At 60.8% G+C, this 27,902-nt stretch overlaps 1 protein-coding gene across 7 annotated transcripts; it reads left to right on the forward strand.

Annotated features, from left to right (window-relative positions):
* Positions 1 to 1,237: 1,237 nt before the first annotated feature.
* On the forward strand, positions 1,238 to 26,628 carry CARD10 (caspase recruitment domain family member 10). Of its 7 annotated transcripts, none has more exons than XM_034987562.1 (21): positions 1,238 to 1,321; positions 1,492 to 1,743; positions 2,614 to 2,751; positions 4,388 to 4,713; positions 8,540 to 8,737; positions 9,647 to 9,802; positions 10,408 to 10,533; positions 11,599 to 11,790; positions 12,991 to 13,125; positions 13,473 to 13,588; positions 14,510 to 14,538; positions 14,991 to 15,114; positions 20,281 to 20,440; positions 20,879 to 20,990; positions 21,447 to 21,690; positions 21,870 to 21,939; positions 23,014 to 23,116; positions 24,499 to 24,657; positions 24,760 to 24,875; positions 25,310 to 25,425; positions 25,611 to 26,628. In XM_034987562.1, the coding sequence occupies exons 2-21, from the start codon at positions 1,509 to 1,511 to the stop codon at positions 25,846 to 25,848; spliced, it is 3,093 nt and encodes a 1,030-aa protein (XP_034843453.1). In that variant the 5' UTR covers positions 1,238 to 1,321; positions 1,492 to 1,508; the 3' UTR covers positions 25,849 to 26,628. The 7 variants fall into 7 exon arrangements, with proteins under 7 accessions (XP_034843453.1, XP_034843454.1, XP_034843455.1 ...); XM_034987563.1 differs by having other exon boundaries at positions 26,494 to 26,628; XM_034987564.1 differs by having other exon boundaries at positions 25,313 to 25,425; positions 26,494 to 26,628.
* The last annotated feature ends 1,274 nt before the right edge of the window (positions 26,629 to 27,902 follow it).

Here is a 27,902-nt window from a genome sequence, read left to right on the forward strand (position 1 = left end):
CGTTATCATGGTAAGTGACCGAGAGTTTCCCAAGGGGGAAGGGGGGAGTATGGACGCAGCGTTTCTCAAACTTACTTGATTTTTTTTTTTTTTTAAAGATTTTATTTATTTATTTGACAGAGAGATAGAAGAGCACAAGCAGAGGGAGTGGCAGAGGGAGAGGGAGAAGCAGGCTCTGCACTGAGCAGGGAACCTGACGCGGGACTCGATCCCAGGACCCTGAGATCATGACCTGAGCCGAAGGCAGACGCTTAACCATCTGAGCCACCCAGGCGCCCTCAAACTTACTTGATTTTGACCACAGAACTACTCCCAAGCATTTCTGGATTCAGCCCCTCCTCTGGAGGAACACCCTTTGGGAAACATGGGGCCCCTGGCTCCCGTGTTCTTCAGTGAGACTTCATGTAGGATGGTAGGATCTCTGAGAAGGTGGCCGTGACCTCTGTCCTTTGTTGCCCACGCAGGGGCTGCCAGGTGCCAGAGCTGGCAGTCTATCTGGGGACAGCGAGGCCCAAGAGGACAAGCACTTGGTCACTCGCCCAGGTCAGGAGCAGGCCAGAGGCCCGGCTGGGATCAGGATCGAGTGCTCCCAGGCAGTGCTCCCACACGGAGGGTGCCAGCGGCCCCACAGCCCAGCAGGGCCGTGGAAGTGCTTTAGACCGGGGAGGCCTCTGGGGTTCTGTAAGCACCGGAGCCCTGGCCCCTCGCTTCACGGTCACGGTGCAGACAGGACTGCGATTGGGTGTGTGGCTCTGCACAGAGCCCGTGCGCTGTGCGCGTGGTCGTGCGGGACCCCGGTGCTGTGGGAGCTCCGTGTGAGTACGCCGAGTGCCGGCGGGGCGCGCGTGCCGGGGTGCGCCGCGTGCGGGCGGCCCGGGGGCCGGTGTGGCCGCCGTGCGGGCTGCGCGTCTGGGCGGCCGGCGCCGCGTGCCCCGGGGAAGGTGTGTCTCGGCGCGGGCGGGGGGCTGAGCGTGCGTGGTCGGTCCCTGCCCCGCCCGGAGGCCGGACAGGTGTGGGCGGGCCGCCGGGACCCCGCGGGGCCGGGGCCGGGAGCGCCGGCGGGAAACAGGAAGCGGGGGGGGGGGCGGTGAGGCGCGCGGCCGGAGGGCCGGGAGGCAGGGCGTGCGGGCGGACGTGCGGGTGGCTGGCGGGGCCGGACGCTCGGCCCGGGCCGGGGCGGCGATGTGGGGGGATCCGGGCAGCCCTGGCGGCTGCGGGGACGGGGGCGGAGCCCGGGGCGCCGCGGACACCGCCCCCCTGCGCCGGCGGAGCCGCCGCCCGAGCGCGGACCCGGGAGCCCGAGGCGACTGCGGCGTGCGGGGTGAGTCCCGGGGGCGCGGGGCGCGAGCGCCGGGCGGGGGCGCGGGGAGGGGGCTCCGGGGACGACGGGCGGCCGGTCCCGCGGGCGACGTCCCGAGGTGGGGGGGGCGTCGGCCGGCGCACCCCGCCCCCGGGCGACCCGGCTGACCCCCGCGCGCCTCTGGCCCGCAGACCCCGAGGACGCGGCCATGCCGGGCGGGGCCGAGGCCGGGGAGGCCGAGGAGGAGGCTGGGGCCGGCTCCGGGTCCGAGGCGGAGGAGGACGCTCTGTGGGAGCGGATCGAGGGCGTCCGGCACCGGCTGACTCGCGCCCTCAACCCGGCCAAGCTGACGCCCTATCTGCGCCAGTGCCGGGTCATCGACGAGCAGGACGAGGAGGAGGTGCTGAGCACCTACCGCTTCCCGTGCCGTGTCAACCGCACCGGTGAGCCGCGGGGGGCGCGCGGGGTCGGGCCTTCCCCGGGCTGACTGCCCGCCCCCCGCCCCCCCGCCCCCGAGCGCCGCGCACCGAGCCTTGGCGCTCGAGGCCCGGGGTTCTGGTGCCCACCATCCTGCCTCCTGCTGAACCACCATTACGATCCAGCGGGTGTGTGGTGCCCACTCGGGCATCTGGGGTTTATCTATCTTGGACTTTCCTCCCACTTCCTGGGCCCACTTTAGAGCAGGGAGGTGGATGTGGTTGCCAGTGCAGTCTAGATCTGGGACCTCCGGGCATCTTTCCTGTGCCTTTTGATCTCCTGGGTTCTCTCTGCCCTCTCTACCTCTGTGTGCCACACATTCCTTGGGGAGCCGTTTCTCCGTAAGTGCTCAAGAGACATCAAACTTTGTGAGGGTGCCTGTTCCCACAGGGTGTGTCTTTGAACTAGAGCTAGCTAGCAAAGGGATGAGGGTCTAATGGTGGAATTTCAGGCATTGACCGGTGGGGGGAATGATAGTATTTTACTTTGCGTTTGGGGTAGGGGGATTCCTGTGTGCCACTGAAAAGGCAGGGAGTATTTGCTGGCCCTGGATCTGTGTGTGTGTGTGTAGGGGGGGTGGGCAGGCTGGGGGTTGGGGAGCCGTTGAAACACAGGTGCGTGGCAGGAGGGTCCTGGCTTTCTTGGCTCGGGCAGACAGGTTCTGCGCACTGATGTGTTGAGACAGGCCCCTGTGTGTGTCACTGGCCCAAAAATCTGGGGAAATAAAGTCTGGGGAACGTGGGCCCTGGGGCATGGAGAGGGAAAGAGGGAGGAAGTGGCTAGGCACTGGGGGAAGCCCTGACCTTGACCCTGGGGCACCCCCTGCCACTCCCCAGGGCGCCTGATGGACATCTTGCGCTGCCGTGGCAAGAGGGGTTATGAGGCCTTCCTGGAATCGCTGGAGTTCTACTACCCCGAACACTACACGCTGCTCACGGGCCAGGAGCCCGCCCAGCGCTGCTCCATGATCCTTGGTGAGTGAGTCCGCAGCGGGTGCTGGCATCTGGGGCACCTGTGCAGAGGTTCTTTACCCCGTCCCTGTCGTGGAGGCACTTCCGCTATCCCTGTTGAACAGATAGGGAAACTGAGGCATGGAGAGACCGGAAGCAGTTTGCCCAAGTTGGGATTCTGATCCATTTCGTCTGAGTTCAGAGCCTGCACACTTAACATGGCTCTTCCCCCTAAAATTGTTTTCGGATGCACGCGTGTCAGGCATACACGGGTTTACAGTTTCCTGTGTAAATAATTCAGACACCCCGGGTGACTTTAGAATAAATAGAAAAGATCTTTACTTCTTCCTTCAGCTCTGTTCTGCTGGTGACAGTTTGGTGAGTCGCTTTTTTTCTTTGCATTTGCACACACACACACACACACTTGTTCACTTTTCCTGAGAACTGATTTTAGTGATTCTTGCACAACTGGTGCATTTATCTGAAATGACTGCACATGTTCCTTAGTGATATTGTGCCATAAGTCATTTAACCGACTCCTGTTTATGGACGTCCAGGTTGTTTCTGGTTTTGTAACATACCAGTGATGCAGGGAACATCTTTGTATGTGTATATTTGTGCAAATGGTGTCTCAGGACGAGAGGTTTGGGAAATAGAATTTCTCAAAGACTGTACATACGTATTTTAAGTGTTAAATCAGTGTGCATCCCACCAGCAGGGTCTGAGTGCCCAATTTGCTGTACCCTCATGAATCCCGGGGACCATTTAAAAATGTTTTTGGCAGTCTCATATGTCAAAAAATATCTTATTTTAAATTTGTACTTCATTGAGATGTCGTTCACAGCTTACTAGCTAGTAAACCTTGGGCAAATGACTTGACCTTTCGGTGTTTCAGTTGTTTTGTCTTTCAAGCGGTTGTAACAATAGTACCTACCTTATACTGTTGTCATGAGGTTAAGTGAATTATTATATTTACTTAGCACAAAGAATGGAGCCAAATGTTCATGGTTACTATTATTATTATTATTGTTATGATTTTTATTGCTGGTGAGTTGGAGTATTTTTTCCTTTGTTTATTAACCAGTTTTGTTTCGGAACTTGCCTATTAGTAGTTTTTGCCCATATATTTTTTTGGTTTGTGTTTTCTTATTGATTCGTAGGAGCTCTTTTTATATTGTGGCTCTGAATCTTTTGTTATATTTGTTATATTTTCTCCTGCTCCACTTCTTATGTTTGAACTTTTTTTGTCATAACTTTCATTGTTTAGAAGTTTTAGAAATTTTTATATGGATTTGTCCATTTTTTCTCTTATAGCTCTTATTGATTTGTAGAAGCTGTTTATATATAGTGGCTCTGAGTCATCTGTTACGTTTATTGTACTTTCTCCTTTTCTGTTGTTTATCTTTTAACTTCTTTTGTTACATCTTTTCTTACATTGTTTAGAAGTTAAAAAAAATTTTATATGGATTTGTCCATCTTTTCTCTTATAGGTTCTAGATTTTGTACCTTGATTAGGAAGGCCTCCTCTACTCCAGAATGCTAAAACGACGTTCCAGAATTTCCGCCTAGCGTTTTCACGGTTTGGGTTTTTCGGTGCAGGCTGCTATCCCCCTGGATTTCATCGGCTTGACCTGACGTTTCTCTTCCCTGTCCCTGGCAGATGAGGAGGGGCCGGAAGGCCTGACCCAGTTCCTGATGACGGAGGTGCGCCGGCTGCGGGAGGCTCGCAAGAGCCAGCTGCAGCGGGAGCAGCAACTGCAGGCTCGGGGCCGGGTGCTGGAGGAGGAGCGGGCGGGGCTGGAGCAGCGGCTGCGGGAGCAACAGCAGGCTCAGGAGCGCTGCCAGCGCCTCAGGGAGGACTGGGAGGCGGGCAGCCTGGAGCTGCTGCGGCTCAAGGACGAGAACTACATGATCGCCATGCGCCTGGCCCAGCTCAGCGAGGAGAAGAACTCCGCAGTCCTGCGCAGCCGGGACCTGCAGCTGGCGGTAGGCCCCTGGGAGGGGCGGGCGGGGAAGAGTGGGGAAGCGACCTTTGAGAAAACTGACCGGTCATGGGGTAGCCGGCCTGTGTCCCAGAGCCACCATCTCCCAGCTGTCGGACCACGGGGCAGGTCCCGTCCTCATCCTGTGCCTCAGTTTCCTCATCTGGACCACGGGGCAGGTCCCGTCCTCATCCTGTGCCTCAGTTTCCTCATCTGTAACACGGGGGTGTTGGTAGCACTGATGTTGAGTTACGAGGGTGGTTCTCAACGGGGGACACATTTGGCTGTGTCTGGAAACGTGTCTGGTGCTCCCAGCGAGGAGTGTGCTCTGGGCCTCTGGGGGGGAGCCCCAGGATGCCGCTGGGCAGCCTGCAGAGCGCAGGACAGACCCCACGGCCAAGAATTACCTAGCCCAAGAAGTCGGTAAGGGCCGAGGTGGAGAAGCAGCCTTGGTTAGTGAGGATTCTAGGAGTTTCAGACCCAGAGTTTGAGACACACGGGTGCCTGGCGCCGTTAGCGCTCAGACCTGGATTGTCGTCGGCGGCTGTCATTAAGTGCGACCGCGCGCCGCCACCACCGAGGTTACACACGTCACGTCCTGTGATTCCCGCTGAGGCACCAAGCACCAGGTTTCATTTTGAAACATAGGCACCGAGGCCGGGATTGCGGAGGCACTTGCTCAAGGGCACAGAGCTGGGAAGCGGCACAGCCTGGCTTGCCACCAGGTCCGCCGGGCACCAGCGCGGGCCTCCGCCCTGTGATGCTCTTCTGCCCGCTCCCGTCCGGGGGCGGGGGGCCTGCTCCTTCTCGGCGGTGAGTGCGCCTGCGCCTCGTCCAGGCCGAGAAGCCGAGCCGGCCTTCTGGGCTCCTTCCTGGGACTCAGCACGGGGTAAAGCTGGTATCTTCCAGCTGCAGGGACTTGTCCGAAGGGCTTAGTGAGCGAATGCTTGTCCAGGGTTTAGCAGTGCCAGTGGCACCCAGGGGGCTCTCCCCAACGATAGGTACGAGGTCCATGGGGGGGGGGATGCTGCCTGTGTGATCTGAAGCCCCCCGTCGCTGCGGGGCTGCGGGTGCGGTGGGCTCCCGGGGACGATGGGTGGCCCACGGGAGGCCGTAGGTGCTGGTGCCCATCGGTGTGCCGAGCCTGCGGCCGTGCGTGCTGGCGGGTTGACGTTTGGGGACGAGAGAGTCCTGATCGGGGGCGCGGAGGCCGCTCGTTGAAGACTGCCAGGCGTGCTGAAGACTGTAGGTGGCCGATGGGAGGGTGTGCATCTGGCCGGTGTTTGGCACGAGATGGGGCTGTCTGAGGCCTGCAGACTGGTGGCAGACTGAGCAAAGGTGGCCCTGGCAAAAGGCTTCCCTCCCTGTGCCTCAGTTGCCTTCTGGTCCTCGCAGGAGGTCGCGGACGAGGCTGCTGGAACCGTGGTCCCACACCTCCCGCCTCAGGCATGGTCCTCTGTTTGCCCTGCACCAGCTCCCTGACTTCAGCAGCTCCACCGGGACAGGCCGGGGGGGGGGCACACTGTGAGCGCCCCCATTTGCGGATGAGGAAACTGGCTCAGGGAGGTTGGTTAGAGCACTTTCCCGGGAGCCCAGGAGTGAAGGATTTCTGACTTTGCTGTCAGCACTGCTGGGGCCGGCCTAGGGCCCCCCCTTCTTTGCCGTGTCTGCTTTTCCTGAGACGGATGTGGGGTGTGCTGTGAGGTTTCCCTGGAAGAAAGGGGTCGGCTACTCAGAGGGGACAGTGGGACAGCCACCAGCCCCGGGGTGTCAGGAGGGGCATGGCTTGTTTTGTCTTTGGGTTGGGTGTAGTTGTGAGTTGGATCCCCTGAAGTGGCAAATGCATGTATGTGCCTGGGGGGATGTCCTCTGTGTGTGTGTGTGTGTGTGTGTGTGTACAGCTGTCTGGGGTCTCCTGGGGTGGGATAGGGGATGAAGAAGAGGTGTTGGAGGTGCCTCTGTGTGTCTGCAGATTAGCAGCAGGTGCATGTTCGTATGCCCACCTCGGGTTGAGGTCATCTGCCCCTGGGCAGATAGTGACCGCTTTCCCCCGGTTTAGGGGCTAGAGGGCAAGGGATGAACTTTAACCAGTAGATAAGATTTTCTTGGAACGTACCTAGCGTAAATTTGCCTTAACTTTTCGGAGCTTTCCTGCCGCAAAATTAACCAGAGGTGTTGCAGGTGGAGATGAACAGAGTAGCTGATGGCGCCTGTCTTGGCTGCTTGGGTCCCCTCCCCCCACGGGCAGGTGTGTGGTGGCTGTGATTTAATACCGTGTTTTATAAGGTGCAAATTTAATGAGCTCTTATTTCTGAGCAACATAAACTTCAGGACCGAACGCTGTAATTTTGTGCTCAGTGAGTTTGTACGCCAGGATTAAAGGCATCCGCGTTTCCTGGTGTTCGGGGGAAGACTCCCAAGTGGCCTGTCCTCTGAGCTCATCGGGGGCGCCTGCTGGCCACGGGGCAGGCCGGAGGCCGTGGTGTGTGGGGGCAGTTCGCTGGAGAGGGTGTGACCACACTTGCCCTTGTAACTAGCTGTCTTTCTCCGGCGGTTTACAAAGCATGTTTTGTGAGGGGAAAGGAATGTGAGAGTCATGAATTTCTTTCTGAGTCCTTTGTGGAGGAGGAGTGGAGCTGCCTGACCCAGCATCCAGACCCGCGAGTGTGTGTGTGCGTGTGTGCACGTGAGCGTGTGTGTATGCGTGTGCAAGCGCTTGTGCATGTGTGTGCGTGTGCGAGTGCGAGTGCGAGCGCGTGCGTGTGGCCACACCTGGCTCTGAGGGGTGCAGGGCTACCAGCCATTTCCAAGAGAGGCCAGGGCGCTCCTAGGACACCAGACATTGGCACGCCTACGCAGAGCGCCAGAGGTCATTGTGTCCTTGTCCCGACAGTTACTTCATTTTGTGGCCTGACACCTGCTGCTAGTCTTGTCACTGTCCGGCCACCTCAGACCCCACACGCGAAATAACTCTCGGGTGCACTCCTCATCCAGCAAGCAGACTGTGTCACCGTCGGCCAGGCCACCATGCAGCTGACCACCCCCCCCCCGCCCGCCCCGGGCCAGCTTCCGGTGGCCCACACTCAGCTGGTGACAGGTTGGGGTTCTGGGATTTTAGTGAAGGCTGTGAAGACAGCCACCATCCCACCCCTGGCAGTCCGAAAGCCAGCCTCGGACAGTTTGAGGGCCTCTGCCTGTCCACTGTTATGCTGAGTCCGAGGCAGAGCTGGGCCCAGACGCCGGCTCTCCCTGATCCTGGCGCAGCCCTGCTCTTCCGTCGCGCCGGCCCAGAGCTGGATCACCGGCGCTCCGTGTTGGAGCTGTGGGACAGACGAGCCTGTGGGGATGCGCTACACCCCCCCCCCGGGGCTTGCTTGGTGTCCCGTGGCCGGTCCGTGGCGGGTCAGTGGCAGTGTGGGCCTGCTGCCTGGGGGATAGGAGCCGGGGTTCCGTTGTATTTCACAGGGTTGGGGTGCCCGGCCAGGGTGTGGGTGTGTGGGCTGGATCTCGGGCCCGTGGTCTACCCACCTGGGCCAGGCTCAGCCGCTGTGAAGACCCCTTGTCAGAGGGGTGGTGAGCTTGCCCTGGTGCCCGGCCCCGTGGCCTGACCCGGGTGCTCGTCCCGGCCGGCTCCACCCCGCCCGGCCTGAAGCACAGCCGCTGGGACTCCCCAGCCCGTCCCGTCTTCATAGACCCGTCCGGGGAGGACTCCTGCTCAGGGAACCCTGGAGGCAGGGGGAGTTGAGAGGGTGATACCTCTCCCGTGCCCTGACCGGTGGCCCCTGCCGGGCTGCGTCCCTCCTGGGGCTGATCCATGTGTTGGGCCCCAGGTGGATCAGCTGAAGCTCAAGGTGAGCCGGCTGGAGGAGGAGTGCACCCTGCTGGGGAGGGCCAGGGGGCCGCTCCCCGGGGCCGAGGACAAGGAGAGGGACAAGGAGCCGGACAGCGTGGACCTGGTCTCCGAGCTGCGCGCCGAGAACCAGCGGCTGACCGCGTCCCTGCAGGAGCTTCAGGAAGGCCTGCAGCAGGTACGAGGGCCAGTGAGGGGGAGGGTGTGTGTGGGGGGGTCAGCCCACCGGCTGCTCACTCATCCCCCTGAGACCTGGAGGGTGAGGATTCTGGAGCGGAAATGGAATCCTGGCGGGCGTCTTGTCTTAAGCCCTGAGTGGAGGGTCCTTCGTTAGCGCTCAGCTCTCCCTGGGTGTTTGGTCTGGGGCCTGGGGGTGGCCCCAGGAAATCTCTGAACTTCCCGAAACGGTGCACCTGATTTCGTGTGAGCACTTTTCTGGGGAGAGGCCTGTAGCTTTCCTCAGATTGGTAGAGGAGTCTCTGACCCTGGAAAGGTTTAGATCCCTGAGTCTGCGTGGCCCTGGGGCTTGCTTGGTGTCCCGTGGCCGGTCCGTGGCGGGTCAGTGGCAGTGTGGGCCTGCTGCCTGGGGGATGGGAGCCGGGGTTCCGTTGTATTTCACAGGGTTGGGGTGCCCGGCCGGGGTGTGGGTGTGTGGGCTGGATCTCGGGCCCGTGGTCTACCCACCTGGGCCAGGCTCAGCCGCTGTGAAGACCCCTTGTCAGAGGGGTGGGGACAGGCTTTGGAAACAGCACCCATCAGCTGCCCTGGGCGGTGGGTGGGGGCCAGAGCAAGGGTGAGCGGGCCTGGTTCTTGTTTAGGAATAAAATCCGGGCCAACTTGTGTAAGCACACCCTCAGCCACTTACTTCATTTCCACCCCAGCTGCTCCCTGGAGAGTGTGCAGGGCTGTGGGCCGCACCCACTCTACAGACAGGGAAATGGAGGTCCAGAGAGGTCGAGGCTCTCGGCCAAGGTGGCAGAGCAAGTGGGGCAGGGCTGAGGGCTGTGTATCCCCCTCCCTCCTGCCTCAGTCACGGCGGGCCCTGGGCGAAGAGAGGCTGAGGCAGCCTCTGAACTGTGCCCCTCAGGAAGCGAGCAGGCTGGGGGCCCCAGGCTCAGAGCGCATCCTCCTGGACATCCTGGAGCATGACTGGCGGGAGGCTCAGGACAGCAGGCAGGAGCTGTGCCAGAAGCTGCATGCCGTCCAGGGGGAGCTGCAGTGGGCTGAGGAGCTGCGAGACAAGGTAGCGTCTCCCTCGCGCCCCACCCCACCACCCCGCCTTGTCCCGGCCTTGTCCCTGCGTTCCTTCTTGCTAACAGCCCGGCTCCTAGGGAGGGGAGGGTACTGCAGTCCATGTACTCTGAGCATCTGCTGTGTGCCAGGCACCGTGCTAAGAAACGTGCGTTCGTTTGTTCTCGAATTTTGAGACACTGCAGCCAACAAAATAAAGGTCTCCGTTCCTGTAGAGGGTAAATTCTCACAGGGGAGACCAACAGTACTCTGTGCACATAATCCTAAGTCAGTCACTTCACGTAGCAGAGGGTAAGTGCTGGGCAAGAAGCAGAGCAGCAGGTCAGATCCCAGTTTAAATGGGGAGGCCAGGGTTGCCTGGGAGGGTGTCATTGTTAGGATTATCCCCATTTTACAGGGTAGGCCACTGAGGCCCAGGGAGGGGAAGTCAGTCTGTGGCCCAGGCCACCCAGCTGGGGAGGTGGGCCCTTGTGCTTGAGGCTCAGGCCTCTTTCCCTGGACCCGCTGGGCACCTGCTGGTGAGCTTGCCCCGGTGCCCGGCCCCGTGGTCTGACCCGGGTGCTCGTCCCGGCCGGCTCCACCCCGCCCGGCCTGCAGTACCTGCAGGAGATGGAGGACCTGCGGCTGAAGCATCGCACACTGCAGAAGGACTGCGACCTCTACAAGCACCGAATGGCCACGGTCCTGGCCCAGCTGGAGGAGATCGAGAAGGAGCGGGACCAGGTGAGGCCGGCCGCTGGTTCTCATACTCGGGAGGACGAGGAGAAGCGGGACTAGGATTGTAGCTGGAGACTTTCCCGGTGCTCGGACTGGTCTGGGAGGGGCAAGGAGGCCCGCAGAAGCACAGACTCCAGCCTTTAAGCACTGGAGATCCATCAGCCCCGCCCCCTGAACACACCTGCCTCACCTGAGCTCCTCATTCAGAAAAGCTGGTCCTGGCACCTGTCAATTCTGAATCCCTTCCTCCCTTCATGTCAAGGACAAGGCCAACATGGTGGGGGCGGGGTGGTGGTGGTGGTGGTGGTGCGCGCTTGCAAATCTTTGCCGGTGAAGAAATTCGCTAGAGTTCTGACTCCTGGGCCCTGGGTCTCATGATCTTCATCTCCTGAGGCCACAGGGCGGGCCATCTCCTCCTGGTCCCCCGCCTTCCTTGTGGAGGGCTCCCCATGCAGGGGGCAGGGCAGGAGGTTTTGTCCTTGCACCAAGTTCGAATCCCACTAGAACGAGCCTCGGGGACCACTGGTGGGCGTGGTGAAAGTGCAGGTGACCTGGTGGTCTGGGCTGGGCCCAGGACCCTGCACTGCCTCTGGCCCCCCACGCCCCCTGAGCCACTGGGGGGCAGGTCCCGGCCATTGTCCAGCTCCCAGGGACCCTGGTCTTTATGGTGGGGACAAGCGCTTTGGGTGCGGTGTGCTGGGTTTGAATCCCAGCTGCTCTGCTAGCCCGGGATGCTGTGAGTGAAGCCCCAGGCACACAGTGGGTTTTCCCAGAAGAGGCTTAAGTTGCTCTTGGGAGACGGCAAGAGCCTGGACTCGGCACCTCCACCGCCTGAGTTTGAATCCCAGCTCTGTCCCTGCTGGCTGGGCTGTCTGTAAAATGAGAATAAAGAGAATGTCCACCTTGGAAAGTTCGTGTGAAGGTTAAACGAGCTGATATTTAGCACAGGGCACCCAGGAAGGGCTTACTACCCGTTAGCTGCTGGTCTTGTTGACCCCCCATCCCAGAGGGTAGAGGGCAGGACAGTTGGGCCAGTGTGGCCCCTTCACCCTCGCTGCCCGCTCTCCCCAGGCCATCCAGAGCCGTGACCGGATCCAGCTGCAGTACTCCCAGAGCCTCATTGAGAAGGACCAGTACCGCAAGCAGGTGCGGGGCCTGGAGGCTGAGCGGGACGAGCTGCTGACCGCGCTCACCAGCCTGGAGGGCGCCAAAGCTCTGCTGGAAGCACAGCTGCAGCGGGTCCAGGGCGGCCCCTGCCTCAAGGTGAGCGGGGTCAGGGTTACAGGGGTCCTGGTGGGAATGCTGCGGTCCCGGCAGGAGCTCTTGGCTGCGGTTGGGAACATGCAGGACCTGGTGGGAGACATCAGCCCCGGGGGTGGGACTCCGCAGGACGCAGTGGGAACCCTCGGCTGGGCTCGGGAAGATGCAGGTTCTGGGAGGAAATACGCGGGTCCTGGCTGGAGCCCTCCCCCTGGGTCAAGAACCTGCAGTCCTGGGAGGGAGCTCTTGGGCAGGACGGAGAATACGCAGGGCTGGTGGAGCTTTCCGTTGGGGTGGGTGTGGTTGGTGCATTGGGATGGGAAAGGGGCACGTGTGTCTCCAAGTCTCTGGGGTTGCTCCTGGGGCACCAGGAACAGTGAAGTTTGTTTTTGCATACGCTTGGAGAAGACTGGCCGCATGAGGCCCTGAAAGCCCCTCAGAGACCAGCTAGTCCAATTTCCTCATTGTATAGGGCCCAGAGAGTGTCAGGGGCTTGCTCAAGGTCCCACAGCCAGCCAGCGCCCCTTTCAACCAGATACTAGTCCTTGGACCTCTGTCAGGAACTCTGCCTTTTCCTATCTTGGGTTTGCTTGAAGATGATCCCTTGGCCCTGTATTTGACACATGGAGCCTAGAGGAATAGAACAAAGGAAGCATGAATCTGTCTCTTCTCACTTAAAATTCTCAGTGGCTTTTTGTTTTTACGTAAAGACAAAGCTCCTTATCAGGCCCTAGAGACCTGAAAGGTGGGCCCCTTCCTCCTTCTAACCCTGTTCTCTGGGTCACAATCTTTTAATTCCTGGATTGTGTCACAGTCCTGCCCCAGGGCCTTTGTGCATACCATTCCATCGGCCTGGACCATCCTCCCCCACTTTATCTGCTTAACGCCTACTTGTCCTTGAGTCCTCAGTTCAAACCACACTTTCTCTAGAAAGCACTCTGTTGCCCCCAGGTAGGGTGGGCCCTTTGAGTGCCTTCCCTGCCCTGGGCACCTTCCTTCTCTGCGCTCTTGGCAGTTTGGGGTTATTTCCTTAATCAGCCTGCTTGTTTACAGTTTGTCTGCTCTAGGCTGTGAGCTGCGTGAGGGCAGGGATCCAGCTGTCTCATTCCCTGCTCTGTCCCTGCTCCTCCGGCCTGCAGTAAATGCCTGTGGCTGACCCTTGCCCCGCCCTGCTCACCTCCTCTCTCCCCCTTCCTCTCCCAGGCTTGTGCCTCCTCCCATTCCCTGTGCTCCAACCTCAGCAGCACGTGGAGCCTCAGTGAGTTCCCCCCGCTGCTAGGAGGTCCGGAAGCAGCTGGGGAGGCGACCATTATGGGGGGATCCGAGCCCCACACCTCGGTAAGACACCTGCCCTCCCCGAGTGTGGCGGGGGCGGGGTACGGATGCTAATAGTGTTCATGTGACGTAATTACTAACATGTGGAGTGCTGTCCAGTTTGCCGACAGTCCCATTTCACATGTGAGGACGTTGAGGTCCCCAAGCGCCTTAATTAAGCTCGCCCAGAGCCAGCTCGGGGCTGGGCCTGGGTGCCGGGAGACTTGGGACCCCCACTGTACTCTTGCAGGGCCCACACCTCCGCCCTGGGCCCTACTTGTCTGTCACCTGTGGAATGGGCACAAAGTAGGGGTGTTGAGGTGTGGGAGACGCCGTGGAGGTGACCCAGACCCTGTCGTGGCTGTTGGCAGGAGGAGGCCACAGACAGCGAGAAGGAGATCAACCGGCTCTCCATCCTGCCCTTCCCCCCAAGCGCTGGCTCCATCCTCCGCCGGCAGCGCGAGGAGGACCCTGCACCCCCGAAGAGGTAAACAGGATGGGGAGAAAGCAGTCGAGGCTCAGGGACTTGCTGCTGCTGTTTCTCCAGCCATCTCCCAGAATCCCTAGCGCCAGCGTCAGGGCTGGGCCGGCACCTCCCTTGACGGCTCTTCAATGGCTGGGGCGCTGGGGACTCAGGTCCCAGGAGTCACAGCCGTGACCCAGGTCAGGGGCTAAGACAAGGCCAGAGGGCGGAGTGGGTTTCACCCCCGCTGAGCACCCTGGCAGGAGAGCCCCAGGAGGGCAAGCCTCAATGATCCTAAACCCCGGGGGACGTCTAGGTGGTTCAGGACTAGGGGACATGGAGAATGTTCCAAGGGGTCAGGGGCCTCAGGCAAGAAAGCCAGGCCGCACGTTCAGAGCGGCAAACGGGGTCCAGAAAAACCAGGCTGTGTCTGGTGGTGGCAAGACCAAGGTCAGGGGATGGTATATGTCCCCCGTCACAGCTTTTTCCGGGCGAGTTGCCCTTGATTTGTTCCCTTACGGGTGCTGGGCACGGGAGGCCGTGATCAACACGGACTTGATTGATCGGATGAGCGCGTCCCCCGTGACTAGGGTGTGTGATGAGGAAGGCACTGGGGAGTCAGGAATGACAAAGGCAGAAAGTAGGGGTGAGGCGAGGGGTTGGTGAGAGGTCAGGAGAGGCTTCCAGGAGGGGGTGGCATTTCAGGACAGTCCAGGGGGCATTCTAGGGGCAAGGACGTGGGACGGAGGTCAGGATCTTAGCTTCTTGCCCTGTGAGTTTAGGGTTCCTGGTTGGCACACTTGCCCTGTGCTTGGGACCCCCGCCTTGGCTGTAGCTTCTGCGTGCTTGGGGGCTGCAGGACCTCTTGATGGCCAGGGTGCAGGAGGAGGGGAGTGGGGCAGAGTGCTCCCTGTGCCTCAGCTCCTGCCTCTCCCCCACCCCCAGGTCCTTCAGCAGCATGTCCGACATCACAGGTAATGACCCTCCGGGACTCCGTGGGGAGGGCTCATCTGTGGGGGGTGGCTTTCCAGCCCACCTGAGGCCTGAACTGCCAGCTCTGCCCTTGGCCCCCCTTCCTGAGGCCCCACTGTGTCCTGGCCAGGCAGGGGAGGCTGTGCTCGGGGAGAGCCTGGGTGGGGAGTCGGGCCACGCCACTCCCCCTGAGCCCAGGCCTGCTCTTCTCTCCCATGCCTGGCTGTGCTATATGGGCTCCTTGGTCCCAGCCCGCCCTCCACTCTCTCTAGGGTCACCCCGGCCCAGCCCTGAGCCCCGCGGGTCCAGTGTGCTTCTGGGGCCTCAAACCTGCCAAGGTCCCGGGCAGTCTCTGGGCTCCAGGGGCTCACCCCCTTCTCACAGGCCCTGGTTTGCCCCGGTTTCTTGGTCTGGCACCCCAGAACCTCACTTCCTCCCCCCCACCCCTGCCCAGGGAGTGTTACGCTTAAGCCCTGGTCTCCTGGCCTCTCCTCGTCCTCATCCTCCGATAGCGTGTGGCCTTTGGGGAAGCCTGACGGCCTCCTGGCCAGAGGCTGTGGCCTGGATCTCCTCAACAGGTACTGTGGCTGCCTGGGGTGGTGGGACAGGGTCGGGTGGGAGTTCAGTGGGGGGCCAGGGGGGTGGGAGGGTCAGGCTCCTGGAGCAGGGCAGGGGTGGGTTGGGAGGGAACAGCAGCTCAGCCTTAGCCTCATGCACCTTTAGAATGTTCAGGCTTTTAGAGACCTGGGATTCAAATCCTGTCGCTGCTGCTCATCATCTGGGTGACTTGGGCTGGTCACTTCTTTCTCTGGGTCTCCGTTTCCTCTGCCGAAGGCGGTCAGTGATCTCTTCGGCATGGGGGGTGCGGCGTTTGGGGGTTTAGGACTCGTGTCAGGAAAGTAGCCTGCTTTGCCAGGCGTGTTAATAGGTGCTCAGTAAATGGTAATTGTTACTCATTCCCCCGGCTCTGAGCTCCCAGCAGAGCTTCGTGCTGTGGGTGGGGTGGGGCCACCATGGGAGCCCTGCAGCTGGGCTGGCCACAGCCCGTGACAAGAGTCACGAAACAGACGGGCTCAGCATGCACTGCAGGCCAAGTGCTCTGTCAGTGTTGGCTCAGAGTGACCTCCCTGGTCAGGCTCGCTGGTGGGTCTCGGGAGGGCGGGGGAGAGAGGAGGCCGTGCTGAGACTGTGGCCTTGGAACTCAGGTAGGGAGGGCAGCTGGGGAAGAGCAGAGGGCAGAGGCTGTCCAGGGAGAGCCCGGAGCTTGGCTCTGACTGGAGCGGGAGGGGGAGGGGGCCGGGCAGGCTCGGTGAGTCAGGCTGGCGGTGTGAGTCAGGCGGGAAAGTGTGGACTTTGGCTTCTACGCTCTTCTCCGGAAAACGCGGCAAGGTTTGGCTGTTGCAGCTGGCTGCTTCACAGCATTCTCTCCATTGGGGGAGGTGGGTGTTGTCAGGATCATCCCTGTTTTACAGACGAGAAAATTGAGGCTCAGAGAGGTTAAGCCACTTGCCTGAGGTCGCACAGCTGGGAAGCGCCAGGGCCATGGTCCCCAGTGACCCGGTCAGATTTGGGTTTGGGAAAGGGCATACAAAGCACGGAACGTCAGAGCTGGACCTGTGGGGATGCTGGATGCAGAGGATGGGCCACACAAGAAATTGGGGCAGAGCAGGAACAGGGGCCTGAGCAGCTTGGCCAGGCCCTGGTCCAGGCCCCTGCCCCCACTCTTGCCCTCCGGCAGCAGGCCCAGTACGACATTGTTTCTCCCTGTGCAGGACGTGCTTCTGGGGGAAGGGGCGGAGGCGCCTCCCTTCCTGCCTGCCTCCCTTCCTCCAGCTCGGCCTGCAGCAGGGGTCCTGGCTGCTGTCCAGGGGGCACCGGGGCAGGAGGTTCTGGCCCAGCCCCCGCCCGGGCCTGGGATCCCAGGGGCCACCTCTGAAGTTCCTGGGGAGGAGTGGGGGGAGAGAACCGATTGGGGCGGGGGCAGGGGTGGTGGACTGAGAGAGAAAGATGTGGATAGATTGTGGGGGGAGCGGGGAGCCCGGACTGGTGCGTGGGGTGCTGCCTGCGTGCGTTCATGCATGTCTGGCCGGTGTTACCGTGCAGAGCACAGTGGGGAAGAACAGACGTTGGGGCTCTGTCACCTGCTACAGAGGGATGTTGGGCAAGTCACTGTATTTCCCACGGCCTTGGTTTCCAGCTCTGTAAAATGGGGTTGTCGTGGGCTTCCAGGGTCCCCATTAGAGTGTTTGGAGCAGTGCCTGGCTCAGAGCGAGTGGTAATGGAAGCTCTCTGCTCTTGTGATTGGTGCTGCTCAGTTCCCACGGGAGCCCTGCAAGGCCGGTGCGTTTAGCCCCCTTATACAGATGACAACCCTGAGGCCCAGGGAGAGTCAGGAATTTGTCCCAAGGCCACTCGGTGGTGGAGTTGGGGATTCCGTGGTACCTTCCTTCCAGCTAAACTATTTTCACCTCATGCTTGTGGTCTGTGCACACTGTGTGCTGGGCCTTTGCAGCCTCCTGGTCTCCCCTGCCCTTCTGGGCTCCTAGAGCCTTGGGGCAGGGCACGGGATGCTGGAACAGTGGGTGTGCTGGGGCAGGCTGGAGGCTGGATGGACACCCAGGCAGGCGGGAAGATAGGAAGAGCCAGAGAGCGTAAGTGGGGCGCTGAGGGAGGGCGAGCGCTGGGCGAGGGTCCCTGGGTGAATGTCAGGGTGGGTCTCCCTGGCAGGCCCCCGCCCCCACCCACACTGGTCACATGGATGCCAAATCTCTGGCATCAGCTGCCCTTGCCCAGAGAGATTATTGCTCTACTCCACCACCCACTGGCTGGGTGACCCTTGTCAAGTTATAACTTCCTCGTGCCTCAGTTTCCCCCTTCTCTAACATGGGGGCTCACAGATGGTTCCCATGGGGCTGTCGGGAGGGTTAAATGAGGTAATTTATGTGACAGGCTTGAGTCTGAGCTTCATAGGTCCCTGGCCTGGAGCAGAACAGTCATGTGCCCGGCCCAGAGGTCTTCCCACAGTGCACTGGGGCGGGGGAGCACTCATCCGGGCTACTTGGCCCATCACTGGTCAGAGTGAAGGACTGGCTCCGTTTCCCTCTGTGACCCGACTCCTGACTGGACGTGGGGGGGAGGGGCTGGGAGATGGGGGCCGCATCCTTCCCACCACTCACAGGCAGGGTTGGGGTCAGTCAGATTGTGTTACTAGAGACCCAGGAGTCCAGAGGTTGGAGCAGGCAGCCCCTCCCCGCCCCCCCGCCCCCCCTCAACCATGCACTTGTCTGCTGAGGCCCGGTGCTGAGAGGGACCCAACTGGACCTGGCCCCAGGGAGCCCCCAGGTGGCCACTCCCCCCTTCCCCAGGGGGGCCATGGAGGCCCAGAGAAGTCACTTGGTCCCTCAGGGAGTTGGGCAGGGGTGTCCTGCCTCAGGGCAGTGCCTGAGCCGGGTTGGCCTGGGGTTTCAGGGATTGCAGGGCTGGGGATGGGGGTGGTGTGCCAGGGCAGGGGGTGGGGGGCGAGCAGGTGGGACCGGGAAGGGCTGAGTGCAGGCTGCTGGCTGGGCTCTTGACTGGGGAAGCCGTGATGCTCGGTTGTCTGTGGGTCTGGAACAGGTGGGGAAAGTGGGGGCCACACCTAAGAACAGTAGACGTCCAATTTTTTTTTTTTTAAAGATTTTATTTATTTATTTGAGAGAGAGAGAATGAGAGACAGAGAGCACGAGAGGGAAGAGGGTCAGAGGGAGAAGCAGACCCCCCGCTGAGCAGGGAGCCCGATGCGGGACTCGATCCCGGGACTCCAGGATCATGACCCGAACCGAAGGCAGTCGCTTAACCAACTGAGCCACCCAGGCGCCCATAGACGTCCAATTTTGATTGGGCACTCAGTGTTACCTGGCCACGTTCGAAGAGCACTCCACGTTTAATTGAGTCCCATGATGAGGTGGGTGGATGCCGCCGGGGCTGCTGAGGACCAGAGGCTGAGCAGCCAGGACGTCTGGCTCCAGAGTCCCTGCTGGTGCCACTTTCCTCAGACTCCCCCTGATGGCACCCCACAGCGACAGACACCCAGTACCCATGCCGGAAAAGGATCGCGAGACAATAGTTGGACTTACTTGACGCGCGGCTGGCTTACATTTTCTATTCCATTCCAATCAGAAACAGCGCTGGCCGTGACCTTGTGAATTTCACAACCCTCCTGGGGCCAGGCCTGCAGCCGGGTGTTCCCTGGAGCCCTCTGGTTTCCACTCTACCCGCATGATCTTTCCATTTGTCTGACCGTCACACCCGCGGTGGGAGAAGGTGCCATTACTGTCCTGGCTCTATGGATGTGGTGACAGAATCAAGCAGCCACTCACTCGTCCAAATCCGGGGCCCAGTTAATGCTGCGTGTGGAGCGGGACTGTGTTTCTCCAGCCTCGGGGCGGCCTAGCCCAGCCCAGCCTCGGGCCTCCCGTCTCTGGTGGGGATACATCCACGCAGCCAGGACAGTCCCGGGCCGAAGGAGCCCATGAAGGCAGCGCGGATGCCTCTGGCCCCCCCGCCCCCCGCCCCGTCCAGCCGCAGCCCCTCGGGTTTGGCTGTTTTTGACTGAGGGCGTAGAAGCCGAGAAAGGCTTCGTGGGGGGGGTCAAAGTTCCCCGCTCCGCACGGGGTGCCGATTGGGTTAAAGTCCCTGTAGCCTTGCTCACCCCATGCTGGCAGCAGAGGGCGGTGTGGCTGCGTGGGCTGCAGTTGGGGGGGGGGGGGAAGGCGGGGGACACTCTGGCCTCTCCTCTTCCCTGATGCTCTGGCCTGGCTGGGGGGAGAGTCAGGGAAGGGAATTCCAGGCAGCTGTCTCTGAGCTGGCCCCTGGGCCTTACCAGTTCTCTCCAGGGACGGGAAGAACGCTGCTATGATGGGGATCTGGGTGACTCTTTGTCTTAACCGTCAGTGGTTTCCACTGCCCACAAGGGGAAGGCCAGACGCCTTCGTTCCGTGCCCTCTGCAGGCTGGCTCCAGCTAGCCTTTTCTGGGAGCTGTTTCCCATGATGTTAAATTAGCTAATTAGGACAAGGAGCTTAGCATGGCGTCTGGCACATGGGGAGCACTCAGTAAGTGTTCGCTGTTGCTATTATTACTGTTGTTACTGAATCCTTCCCCACATCCTGTATTCTGTCCTCCACACCTCTGCCCCTGCCAGCCCTTCAGCCTGGAACACCACCTCCTCTCTGTCTATTCCCGAAGCGCCTCTCCTCTCCACCACGGTGTAGCCCCGCGGCCTCTTCCTCTGGGAAGCTGCTCCCCTCTGTGCTTCCGCGGCCGGCTGTAACCATCTCTGGTCTGTGTTGTGTTCTAATGGTGACCTTCCTCCCTCAACTGTGAGCATAACAAGCTTTTATTAGTCGTCTGCTATGTGCCAGTCACGGTGTTTGGTGCTAGGGCCCCGGAGCTGAGCACGAGAGCAGGCTGGTTCCCAGGGGCTTTTCCTGGCCAGGTGCAGATGGTGCGGTCCTGCGGGAAAAGCGCTGTCTCACGTGTGCACGGGGCTGGGAGGGAGAGGTCGCTTTGGAACTGACCTTTGCAGGATGAGCGGCATTCGCCAGGCAGAGAAGAGGGGGAAGGGCGTTCCAGCGGCGCGGCAGGTGCAGTGGCCCCAGGGTGGGCGTCATGGCACACTGGGGGGATTGCTGTGATGGTTCTCCCAAGAAGGCTGAACCGCGTGGAAATACAACTCTAATTCCCCTCTCCCTTCTCTCTTCCCAGGTCTCTGGCCATCCGGGTGTCTTGCCGGAGCCCCCCGGGGGGGCCCGAGTCCCAGGACAAGGGCCCAGATGGCCTGTCGTTCCTTGGGGACAGCTGGTCTGGGGCCGTGGTGCGGAGGGTGCTCTCTGGGCCAGGGTCTGCCAGGGCGGAGTCCAGAGAGGTGAGATCCCGCCCCTCTGAGTTGGGGGTGGAGCCAATGCATTAGCTGGGGCTGGAGCCCTCTGATTGGTGGATCTGGGTCACTGGGCGGTGTTCCTGGGGGTTGACCAAAGCAGAGGCAGGCTCAGAGATGACACACGGGTTGCCCTACCTCAACCAGCAGCACATTAAATCTGATCAGGCAGGTGGGCTGGGAGGTGGGGCAAACTGACGGCACCTGGACAGATCTCCACCCTTAAACATGGGAGAGACCAGGATGTGCCAGCCTGGATAGGGAGTCCTGTTGATGGGAGAAGGGTCTGATTGGATAGGCATCCTGGCAGGTGGGGGCATCTGAATTATGGGACATGTCATCCCCACCCCAATCTTCCTCCAGCCCCAGGGCTGTATTGCCCTGGGAAGCTCACTTATTTCCCTGCCTGCCTGGGTTTTCTCCCAGCCAAGGGCCGAGGCTGCTGGCCTGGAGGGGGCAGGCCTGGAAGGTGAGGTCCAGCAGAGAACCTTGCCCTGGAGCCAGGTGTCCACGCTCCCCTTCCTGATGGACTTCAAGGGTAAGTCTGGTCCGGGGTGGGGAGGAACTGGGGACTCCGGGTCCTAGAGGGATGGAGCTGAGAGCCCAAGAGAGGGCTTGTCCAGCCCATTGTGTAGGTGGGACAACCAAGGCATGAGAGAGAGAGAGACAGACACTTCGCTGCCTGACGCTTGGTAGTGCCCTTCACTCCCGCACTGCGGTCCCCTTGCTAGTTGTCCATCTCCTCCTCAGTAAGGAGCTTACTGTGAAAGGAGCACTAGACAGGAGTCCAGAGACCTGGGTTCAAGTCCTGGTTCTGTTCCTAGTGGGCTTGGTGGCCTTGGGCAGGTCCCTGCCCTCTCTGGGCCTCAGGCTCTGACTTTAAGAAGGAGAAGGTAGGGTTTTGGCAGCCCAGGCCTTCAAAGGGGCATGCCTGTGGCCCGAGGCTGCTCCCTGACTTTGTCCTCCCTGCTGCCCCTGCCCTTCCCACGTTCAGCCTGTCAGTCCTTCCACGAGGCCCTCGACGCCTGGACAAAGGGGCTGAGCACCGAGCCCTTCTATATCCGAGCCAACCTCACCGTGCCCGAGCGAGCAGACCCTCATGCGCTGTGTGTGAAAGCCCAGGAGATCCTGCGCCTGGTGGACCCAGCGTACAAGCGGCGGCAGGAGTGGTTCTGCACCCGGGTCGACCCCCTGACGCTGCGGGACCTGGACCGGGGCACTGTGCCCAACTACCAGAGGTGATGCAGACCTGCGAGTCTGGGGACAGGTCCCACAGGGAGCCCGGAGCAGGCTGGGAGACTTTTCCCCTCTTCCTGCAACCCCTCATAACCCTCTGGGACAGGATGAGGGGGGCCGAAGGGGGGCTCCCTTTCTCCCTACAAATGCATGATGTGTGTCCCCCACCTCTACCCCACAGAGCCCAGCAGCTCCTAGAAGTTCGGGAGAAAGGCCTGCCCTCCAGCCGCCACCGAGGGTCCCGAAGTAATGTAAGCAGTACTGGGTGGGCTGGCAAGGGACTGCCAGGGGTGGGCTCCTAAAGGGAGAGGTCGGGTTCCATTCTCTGGAAGCCCTGCGGGGAGGAGGGGAGGGAAGTCCCCACTTCGCTCCTTCCCCTGGATGTGGTTGATGGTCTACTGCATGCCGGGCAAACAGAACAATGGCGGGGCTCGCTGGCCAGGCGTGTTGAGAGGGTTAAAGGAGGTGGTGGGTGCCTGGTGCTCAGGACCTGGCCTGGCCACTGTAAGCACTTGACAGAGCAGCAGGGACACCCCTTTTTCCAGTCCCCGGATAAGGGCTGGGCTGGGTGAACCTCCCCATGTCCACACGGGCAAAGTGAGGCTCAGAGAAGTAAAAATAACTCAAGAGGCCATGATGCTCGAGGGGATGAGAACTCGGGCTCTGGAGCCAGGCCGCCCAGGCTCGAATCCCAGCTCTGCCACGTGCCTTGCCATCTTGGACCAGCACCTGACCCTCCCTTGAGGCTCTGTTTCCTCGCCTGTGAAATGGGGGAGTTACGTTGCCTGCCTGGCGGCTTCAGTGAGCTCATGACATCTGGGGCTTAGTGAGAGTCTGTCACATTGTAGCCACTTGACACCTGGTAGCTGTTGGTTGTGTGATTGGTGCTGTCTTTACTGTTGTTCTTTTCTTTTTACACCAGGTCACATTGCTAATTCATTGGAAGGGGTCCCAAAGTTTGTCTCTTATATGACATTAGCTTCCTCAGGGCCTTCCCCGGGCCTCAGTTTACCCATCTGTAAAGTGGGGTTGGGTAGACCTCAGGCGCCTCTAGCTCTAACTGGTACTGACAAGCTTGCTTCCCTGGGCCCATAGGGATGGTTGCCCTCACCTGCCTGTGGTGGGGGGCTCTGCACTGGGCTGGGTGAGGGCAGGAGAAGGCCTGGTGGGGAGGGGGCCCTTCTGCTGACCCAAGCTCTTCTACAGAGCCCGGACAGCAGGGGCAGCCCGGCCCGCTCTGCCGGGGGTCCCGTCCATCCTCTCCTCCCTGAGGGTGGGATGGAGCTGGGCTCTCAGGGCCTCCTCTTTCTCTGCCCCCTCCCCAGCTGAAGAAGCGAGCCCTGGACCAACTCCGGCTGGTGAAACCCAAACATGGGGGAAGCTCTGCGGGGGATTCTCCAGAGCAGCTGTTGCTGGAGCCCTGCTCAGGTGAGCGCACTGTGGCCAAGGCATGTCCTGTGCTGGTCACGGTGTCCACGATGTGGACATGTGGGGGGCCTGGGAACTTGGTGGTCCTTTTGGCTCCTCCAGCGGGGAACAGGGCGTCCAGGGATCTGAGAGGCTCCCCGTGGGGGGGACATGGGCCACCAGGGTGGAGGGAGCCAGTCGGAGGAGGCACATGTGTGCAAGTGTGATTGTGGGTCTGTATGACTTTGGGGCACACACGAGCACGGCTCTGTTCTTGTCTGGCGGAGTGGGTGTAGCTGCGCTTCTCACATGTGTGTGCTGGCGGGTGCCACGAAGAGCCCAGAGTGGGTTTCTGGAGGCAGTAGGGGAGGCCCTGGGTTAGATCAGGAAGAAGGGCTTGGGGGAGCCCAGATGAGGGGGTAGCAATCCTGAGAGGCAAGAAGATGGTGGATAGGGAAGACTTCCTGGAAGGGAAATTGAGGTAGGGTTTTCAGGGATGAAGACGAGTTTGTTCCAGGCACAAGGCACAGCCGTGTAAAGGCACTGAGGTATATAGCTGTGTGTGATGTGTGTGCAGGCCATTGAGCACAGCAAGTGCGTATCAAACGCCAGCTCTGTCCCGAATTGTGCTTGGTCCAGGGGACACTGTGGCACTTCCCCTTGGAGCACCCTTGGGGGTGTGGGGGGTGCAGCTGCCTGCCAGTCAGATAATCCTACCTGCAAATGTGATTACAAAGCGTGGCACGTGTGCTAGAGGAGAACTGGGTGCGTTGGGGCGCATGCTGGAGGCCCTGCACGGCTGGGGACCAGGGAAGGTGTAACGTGGGCTCTGAAGGGAGAATTGGGGTTATGTGGGCCGGGAGATGCTGGGGTGTGGCTAGGCCTCCCCAAGTCATGCAGAAGCCCTGTGATTGGAGGCAGTTGATCCATGTGTTGGGGCACGGGACTCGCTGCCTCTCTAGGCTCTGGCAGGGCTGGGTCACCCATGTGGAGGATGTGGCCTTCTTCCCGAGGGTCGTGGGAAGTCACTGGCACGTTGAAAGCAGGGGAGTAACGCGATCTGACTTTCGTTTTAAAGCCTCTCTCTGGCTGCTGAGAGGAGAATGGTCTGGAATGGGCAAGGGTGAGGTGGGGGATGGGGCTCGAGGCTGCTGTTAGAGGTGCCAGCCAGGAGGGGGCAGCTCTGCTCTGTGTGTGTGTGTGTGTGTGCGCGCGTGCACGCTTGTGTGCAAGTGCACGCACACCCAGGAAGAGCAATAGTAAGACTTAGGAAGGGAAAAGAGATGGGGGGCTTGAGAAGAGGTGATGGGGTTTTGAGTATCGAGGGGGCTGGCCACCCTTGGAACGGGGAGCTGGGGACTCTGCCTGCTCCCTCATCTCCTCTGTACCCCATCCCCCTGCAGAGCCTGAGCGAAGCCTCAAACCCTACAGCCTGGTGCGCCCGCTGCTGGTGTCCGCCCTGCGGCCTGTGGTGCTCTTGCCCGAGTGCCTGGCACCCCGGCTCATCCGCAACCTGCTTGACCTGCCCAACTCCCGGCTGGACTTCCAAGTGTGCCCGGCGGGTGAGCCTGTGCCCAGGGACGGGAGGGATGGGGAGGGCTGGGTGGCACCCCGGGGCAGCCAAGCCCACTGGCCCTTCCTCCCTGCATCTCACTTCTCTGCAGAAAGCCTCTCTGGGGAGGAACAGTGCTCATCCTCAGCACCTGGAGCCCCCAAAGCCCAGCCTGCCACCCCTGGGCTGGGCAGCAGGCTCCGTGCCATCCAGGAGTCTGTTGGGAAGGTAGGTGCTGGGGTGGGGGGCTGCCTTTCTGGGCCAGAGGGCTAGAGTCTGAGAGGTGCTGGACAAGGCCCTGCCCTTCCACGGGCCTGTTTCCTCACCTGCGAATGGGAGCGCTGGGCCAGCCAAACGTGGGTCACCTTTGAGGTGTTTGGCTGGTCCGTCTCACCCATCCATCCCATCTCAGATTCGCCGCTCCCTTGGGGGCTGGCTAGGGGCTGCCAGGCATGGGGGTGGCGGTGGGGTTTGCTCCATCCTATCAATGGCCAGGCTGAGGTCCGGAGCTGGGATGTGACTTACTTCCCCAGGCCTCCCTCCCGCCTTCCCTTGTGGCTCTTTCCTTGTTGCCAAGGCCCTTCTGGAGGGGGTGGGGCCCCGTGGGGGCAGGGAGGTTGGGGTCTCCGGGCCGGAGTAAAACGTAGCCTTGGTCTCCTGAGAAGAAGCACTGCCTGCTGGAGCTGGGCGCACGGGGCGTGCGGGAGCTGGTCCAGAACGAGATCTACCCCATTGTCATCCACGTGGAGGTGACAGAGAAGAATGTCCGGGAAGTCAGGTAAGGAAGGGTGGGGGTGGGTGGGACCAGCCCCTCCTCCTCCTCTTTGGATGTCTCTGTCTCTGTGCCTTTTTGTCCTCTGCATCTGTCCGCGCTCCCTCTGGCTCTCCGGATCCTGGCGTGTCTCTGTGTCCCTGTCCGCCCTCGCCCCCGCTCTGACCGCTGCCCGCCCGCTCTCTCGGCAGGGGTCTGCTGGGCCGGCCCGGCTGCCGGGACTCGGAGCTGCTGCGGCAGTGCCATCGCTCGGAGCAGGTGCTCTGGGGGCTGCCCTGCTCCTGGGTGCAGGTGCCTGCGCATGCGTGGGGCCACGCGGAGGGGCTGGCCAAGGTGGTGCGCGGCCGCATCCTGCAGGAGCAGGCCCGCCTCGTGTGGGTGGAGCGTGGCAGCAGCGCCGGGGGCAGCGGCGGCAGCAGCGAGGCCTGACGGGCCCCTTCTGGTGCCTGCGGCCTCCGCACACACCCACGAAGCCCCCGGCGCGGACGCCGGTGTCTGCAGTGGAGCTGGGTCCTCCTCGTCCTGAGCCTTCCTAGACCCTTGGCCTCCCCGACGTGGGGCCCCCAGCTCTGGGCTCTCCCCCGAGCGAATTTCCAGGAGCCCTCGGGGCGGAGCTCCCACCGCCCCCCTACTTGCTGCTCTGGGCCTTCAGTGCTCCCTGTGCCCCCGTGATTCCAGTCGCGGGCCCCACGCACGTGTCTGTGTCCTTGTCCCCCTTGCCCCCCAGGAGCATCTGAGCTCTCACTCCTGTGCACTGGTTTACACACCCAGGTTCTCACGGCAGGCACATGAGGTCTCCTGGGTCCTCATTCCCTTCTGTTCAAGGAACCCCCCGAGCCCGCCCCGCGTGCCCCTCCCCCGCACCGTGCTCACGTTTCTTGTGTATACCTCCACGTGTGGGCACCGTGGCTTCCCTGGCCCACTGGGCCCCTCACGTCTTCTTGTCACGTGTATGTCTGTGGTTCTCTCCTGTGTAAATGTCACACCCCGCCCCGTGACACTTGGGCACGAACCCTCGTGTGTGCCCGGGGAGGACACCGAGGACCATGTTCTCACAGCGCCGTCTCCCTGCAGTGACCCGCCTCTCAGAGGGACAGTGGGGAGAAGGCCGGCTGCTCCGTCACCAGAATGTACGGCCTGTTGATTTTTAACGGGCCTTTTTCATTCAGATTCTGCACATTATGGAACATTAAACAGTTTGTCATAGAAGCTGGTGGCCTTTTGCTTGCTCGCCTCCCTGGCCCAGGGCCCCCTCTCCACTCCCCCGGCTCGTCCCCACCCCTAGATCAGGCTGATACCACCTCTCAGGCCCCCGCTTGCCCATGGGAAGGATCAGATTTCGTTCCTGACTCATCCCAGAGCCGCCCGCCATCTGCTGGCATCACCTTACCTGCCCCTGAATGACCAAAGAAGGGCCCCACAGATGGGCCACCTCCACGCTCAGCCCTGCCTGTGTCTGATCCTCAGAGGAGCATCCCCTGGAGAGGGGACACTGAGGATAGCAGGGTATGGTCTTGGCTTAAGGAGCTCGGCTGCTGAGTCCAGGAGACCAAGAGCAAACCCTCTGTGTGCAGTCAGGTCCTGAGACCATTCCCACCGGCAAGAGGATGGTCCAGGCAGGATTACCACAGGGGGTGCTGCTTCAGCTTAGGGTCTGGGATTCCTTCAAGAAGTATTTATTGGACCTATGTGCCTAAGTGCTGTCCTTGGTCATCCTATGGCTGCCCTCTGTCCTAGTGATGAACTTGGGGGTCAGCCCCTGGAGGTTGGGGTGGGGGAATGGGTTACTAGGTGGAGGGAATCCCCAGAGTGAAGTCTCAGAGACAGAAAATGGGTTGAATTTGGCCACCTGGGGGGTGGTAGGAAATGAGGCTGGGAAGTCCAAGTTCAGGGGTGGGGGCTGCCTGTATCTTAGTGTCTTTTGAGGTCTGGCTCAGATACCATCTCCAGGAGGCCTGCTTGATTCTGCCAGGCCTTGGGACTTTTCAGTCATGCCTTGTGGCAGGATGGTGGGTCTCTGAGGGTGGCCGTGGGCTCCCTGGGTGTGGAGACCGGGTAATGCTCATTTGGGTAAACGGACCTCCCCACTTTCTTGCTGCATGCCTGGCCCCGTGCTTGGTCTATGGACATGAGTCTGGGTGACATTGCGGGACCTCAGTGAGGCAGTTGGCTTTGTCTGGTCCCATGGTAGGTGTCCCTTTACTGGGCAGAGAAGCCCACTAACCCCTTAATTCTCACCATGTCTTAATTTTGTCTCCATTTGTTAAATGATGAAATTAAAATTCAGAGAGGTGAAGTAACTTGACCAAAGCCACATAGCTGGTAAGTAGCCCAGTCAGGATTTGAACTCTGGTCTGTGTGGCATGAAGCCTGGCATCATCCCTCGAAGATGCCGTTCTGAGAAGATGGGCCATGAGGGGCCTTGGCATGGGGCTGGCCCACAGGAGGGTGATTCAAAAGGGTTGGTTCTCCTTTCCTCTCCC

Source organism: Mirounga leonina, unplaced genomic scaffold, assembly GCF_011800145.1.
Source record: "Mirounga leonina isolate KUSES-001 unplaced genomic scaffold, KU_Mleo_1.0 Mir_418, whole genome shotgun sequence".
In the NCBI taxonomy this organism is placed as follows: domain Eukaryota; kingdom Metazoa; phylum Chordata; class Mammalia; order Carnivora; family Phocidae; genus Mirounga; species Mirounga leonina.

What these genes read in the sequence shown, in the direction of transcription:
- CARD10 (XM_034987562.1), top strand. Translation starts at nt 1,509, where the DNA reads ATGCCGGGCGGGGCCGAGGCCGGGGAGGCCGAGGAGGAGGCTGGGGCC. An exon ending in GCGCTGCTCCATGATCCTTG is followed by an intron (nt 2,752 to 4,387) that starts GTGAGTGAGTCC and finishes TGTCCCTGGCAG; the next exon opens with ATGAGGAGGGGCCGGAAGGC. An exon ending in ACTGTGCCCAACTACCAGAG is followed by an intron (nt 21,691 to 21,869) that starts GTGATGCAGACC and finishes TCTACCCCACAG; the next exon opens with AGCCCAGCAGCTCCTAGAAG.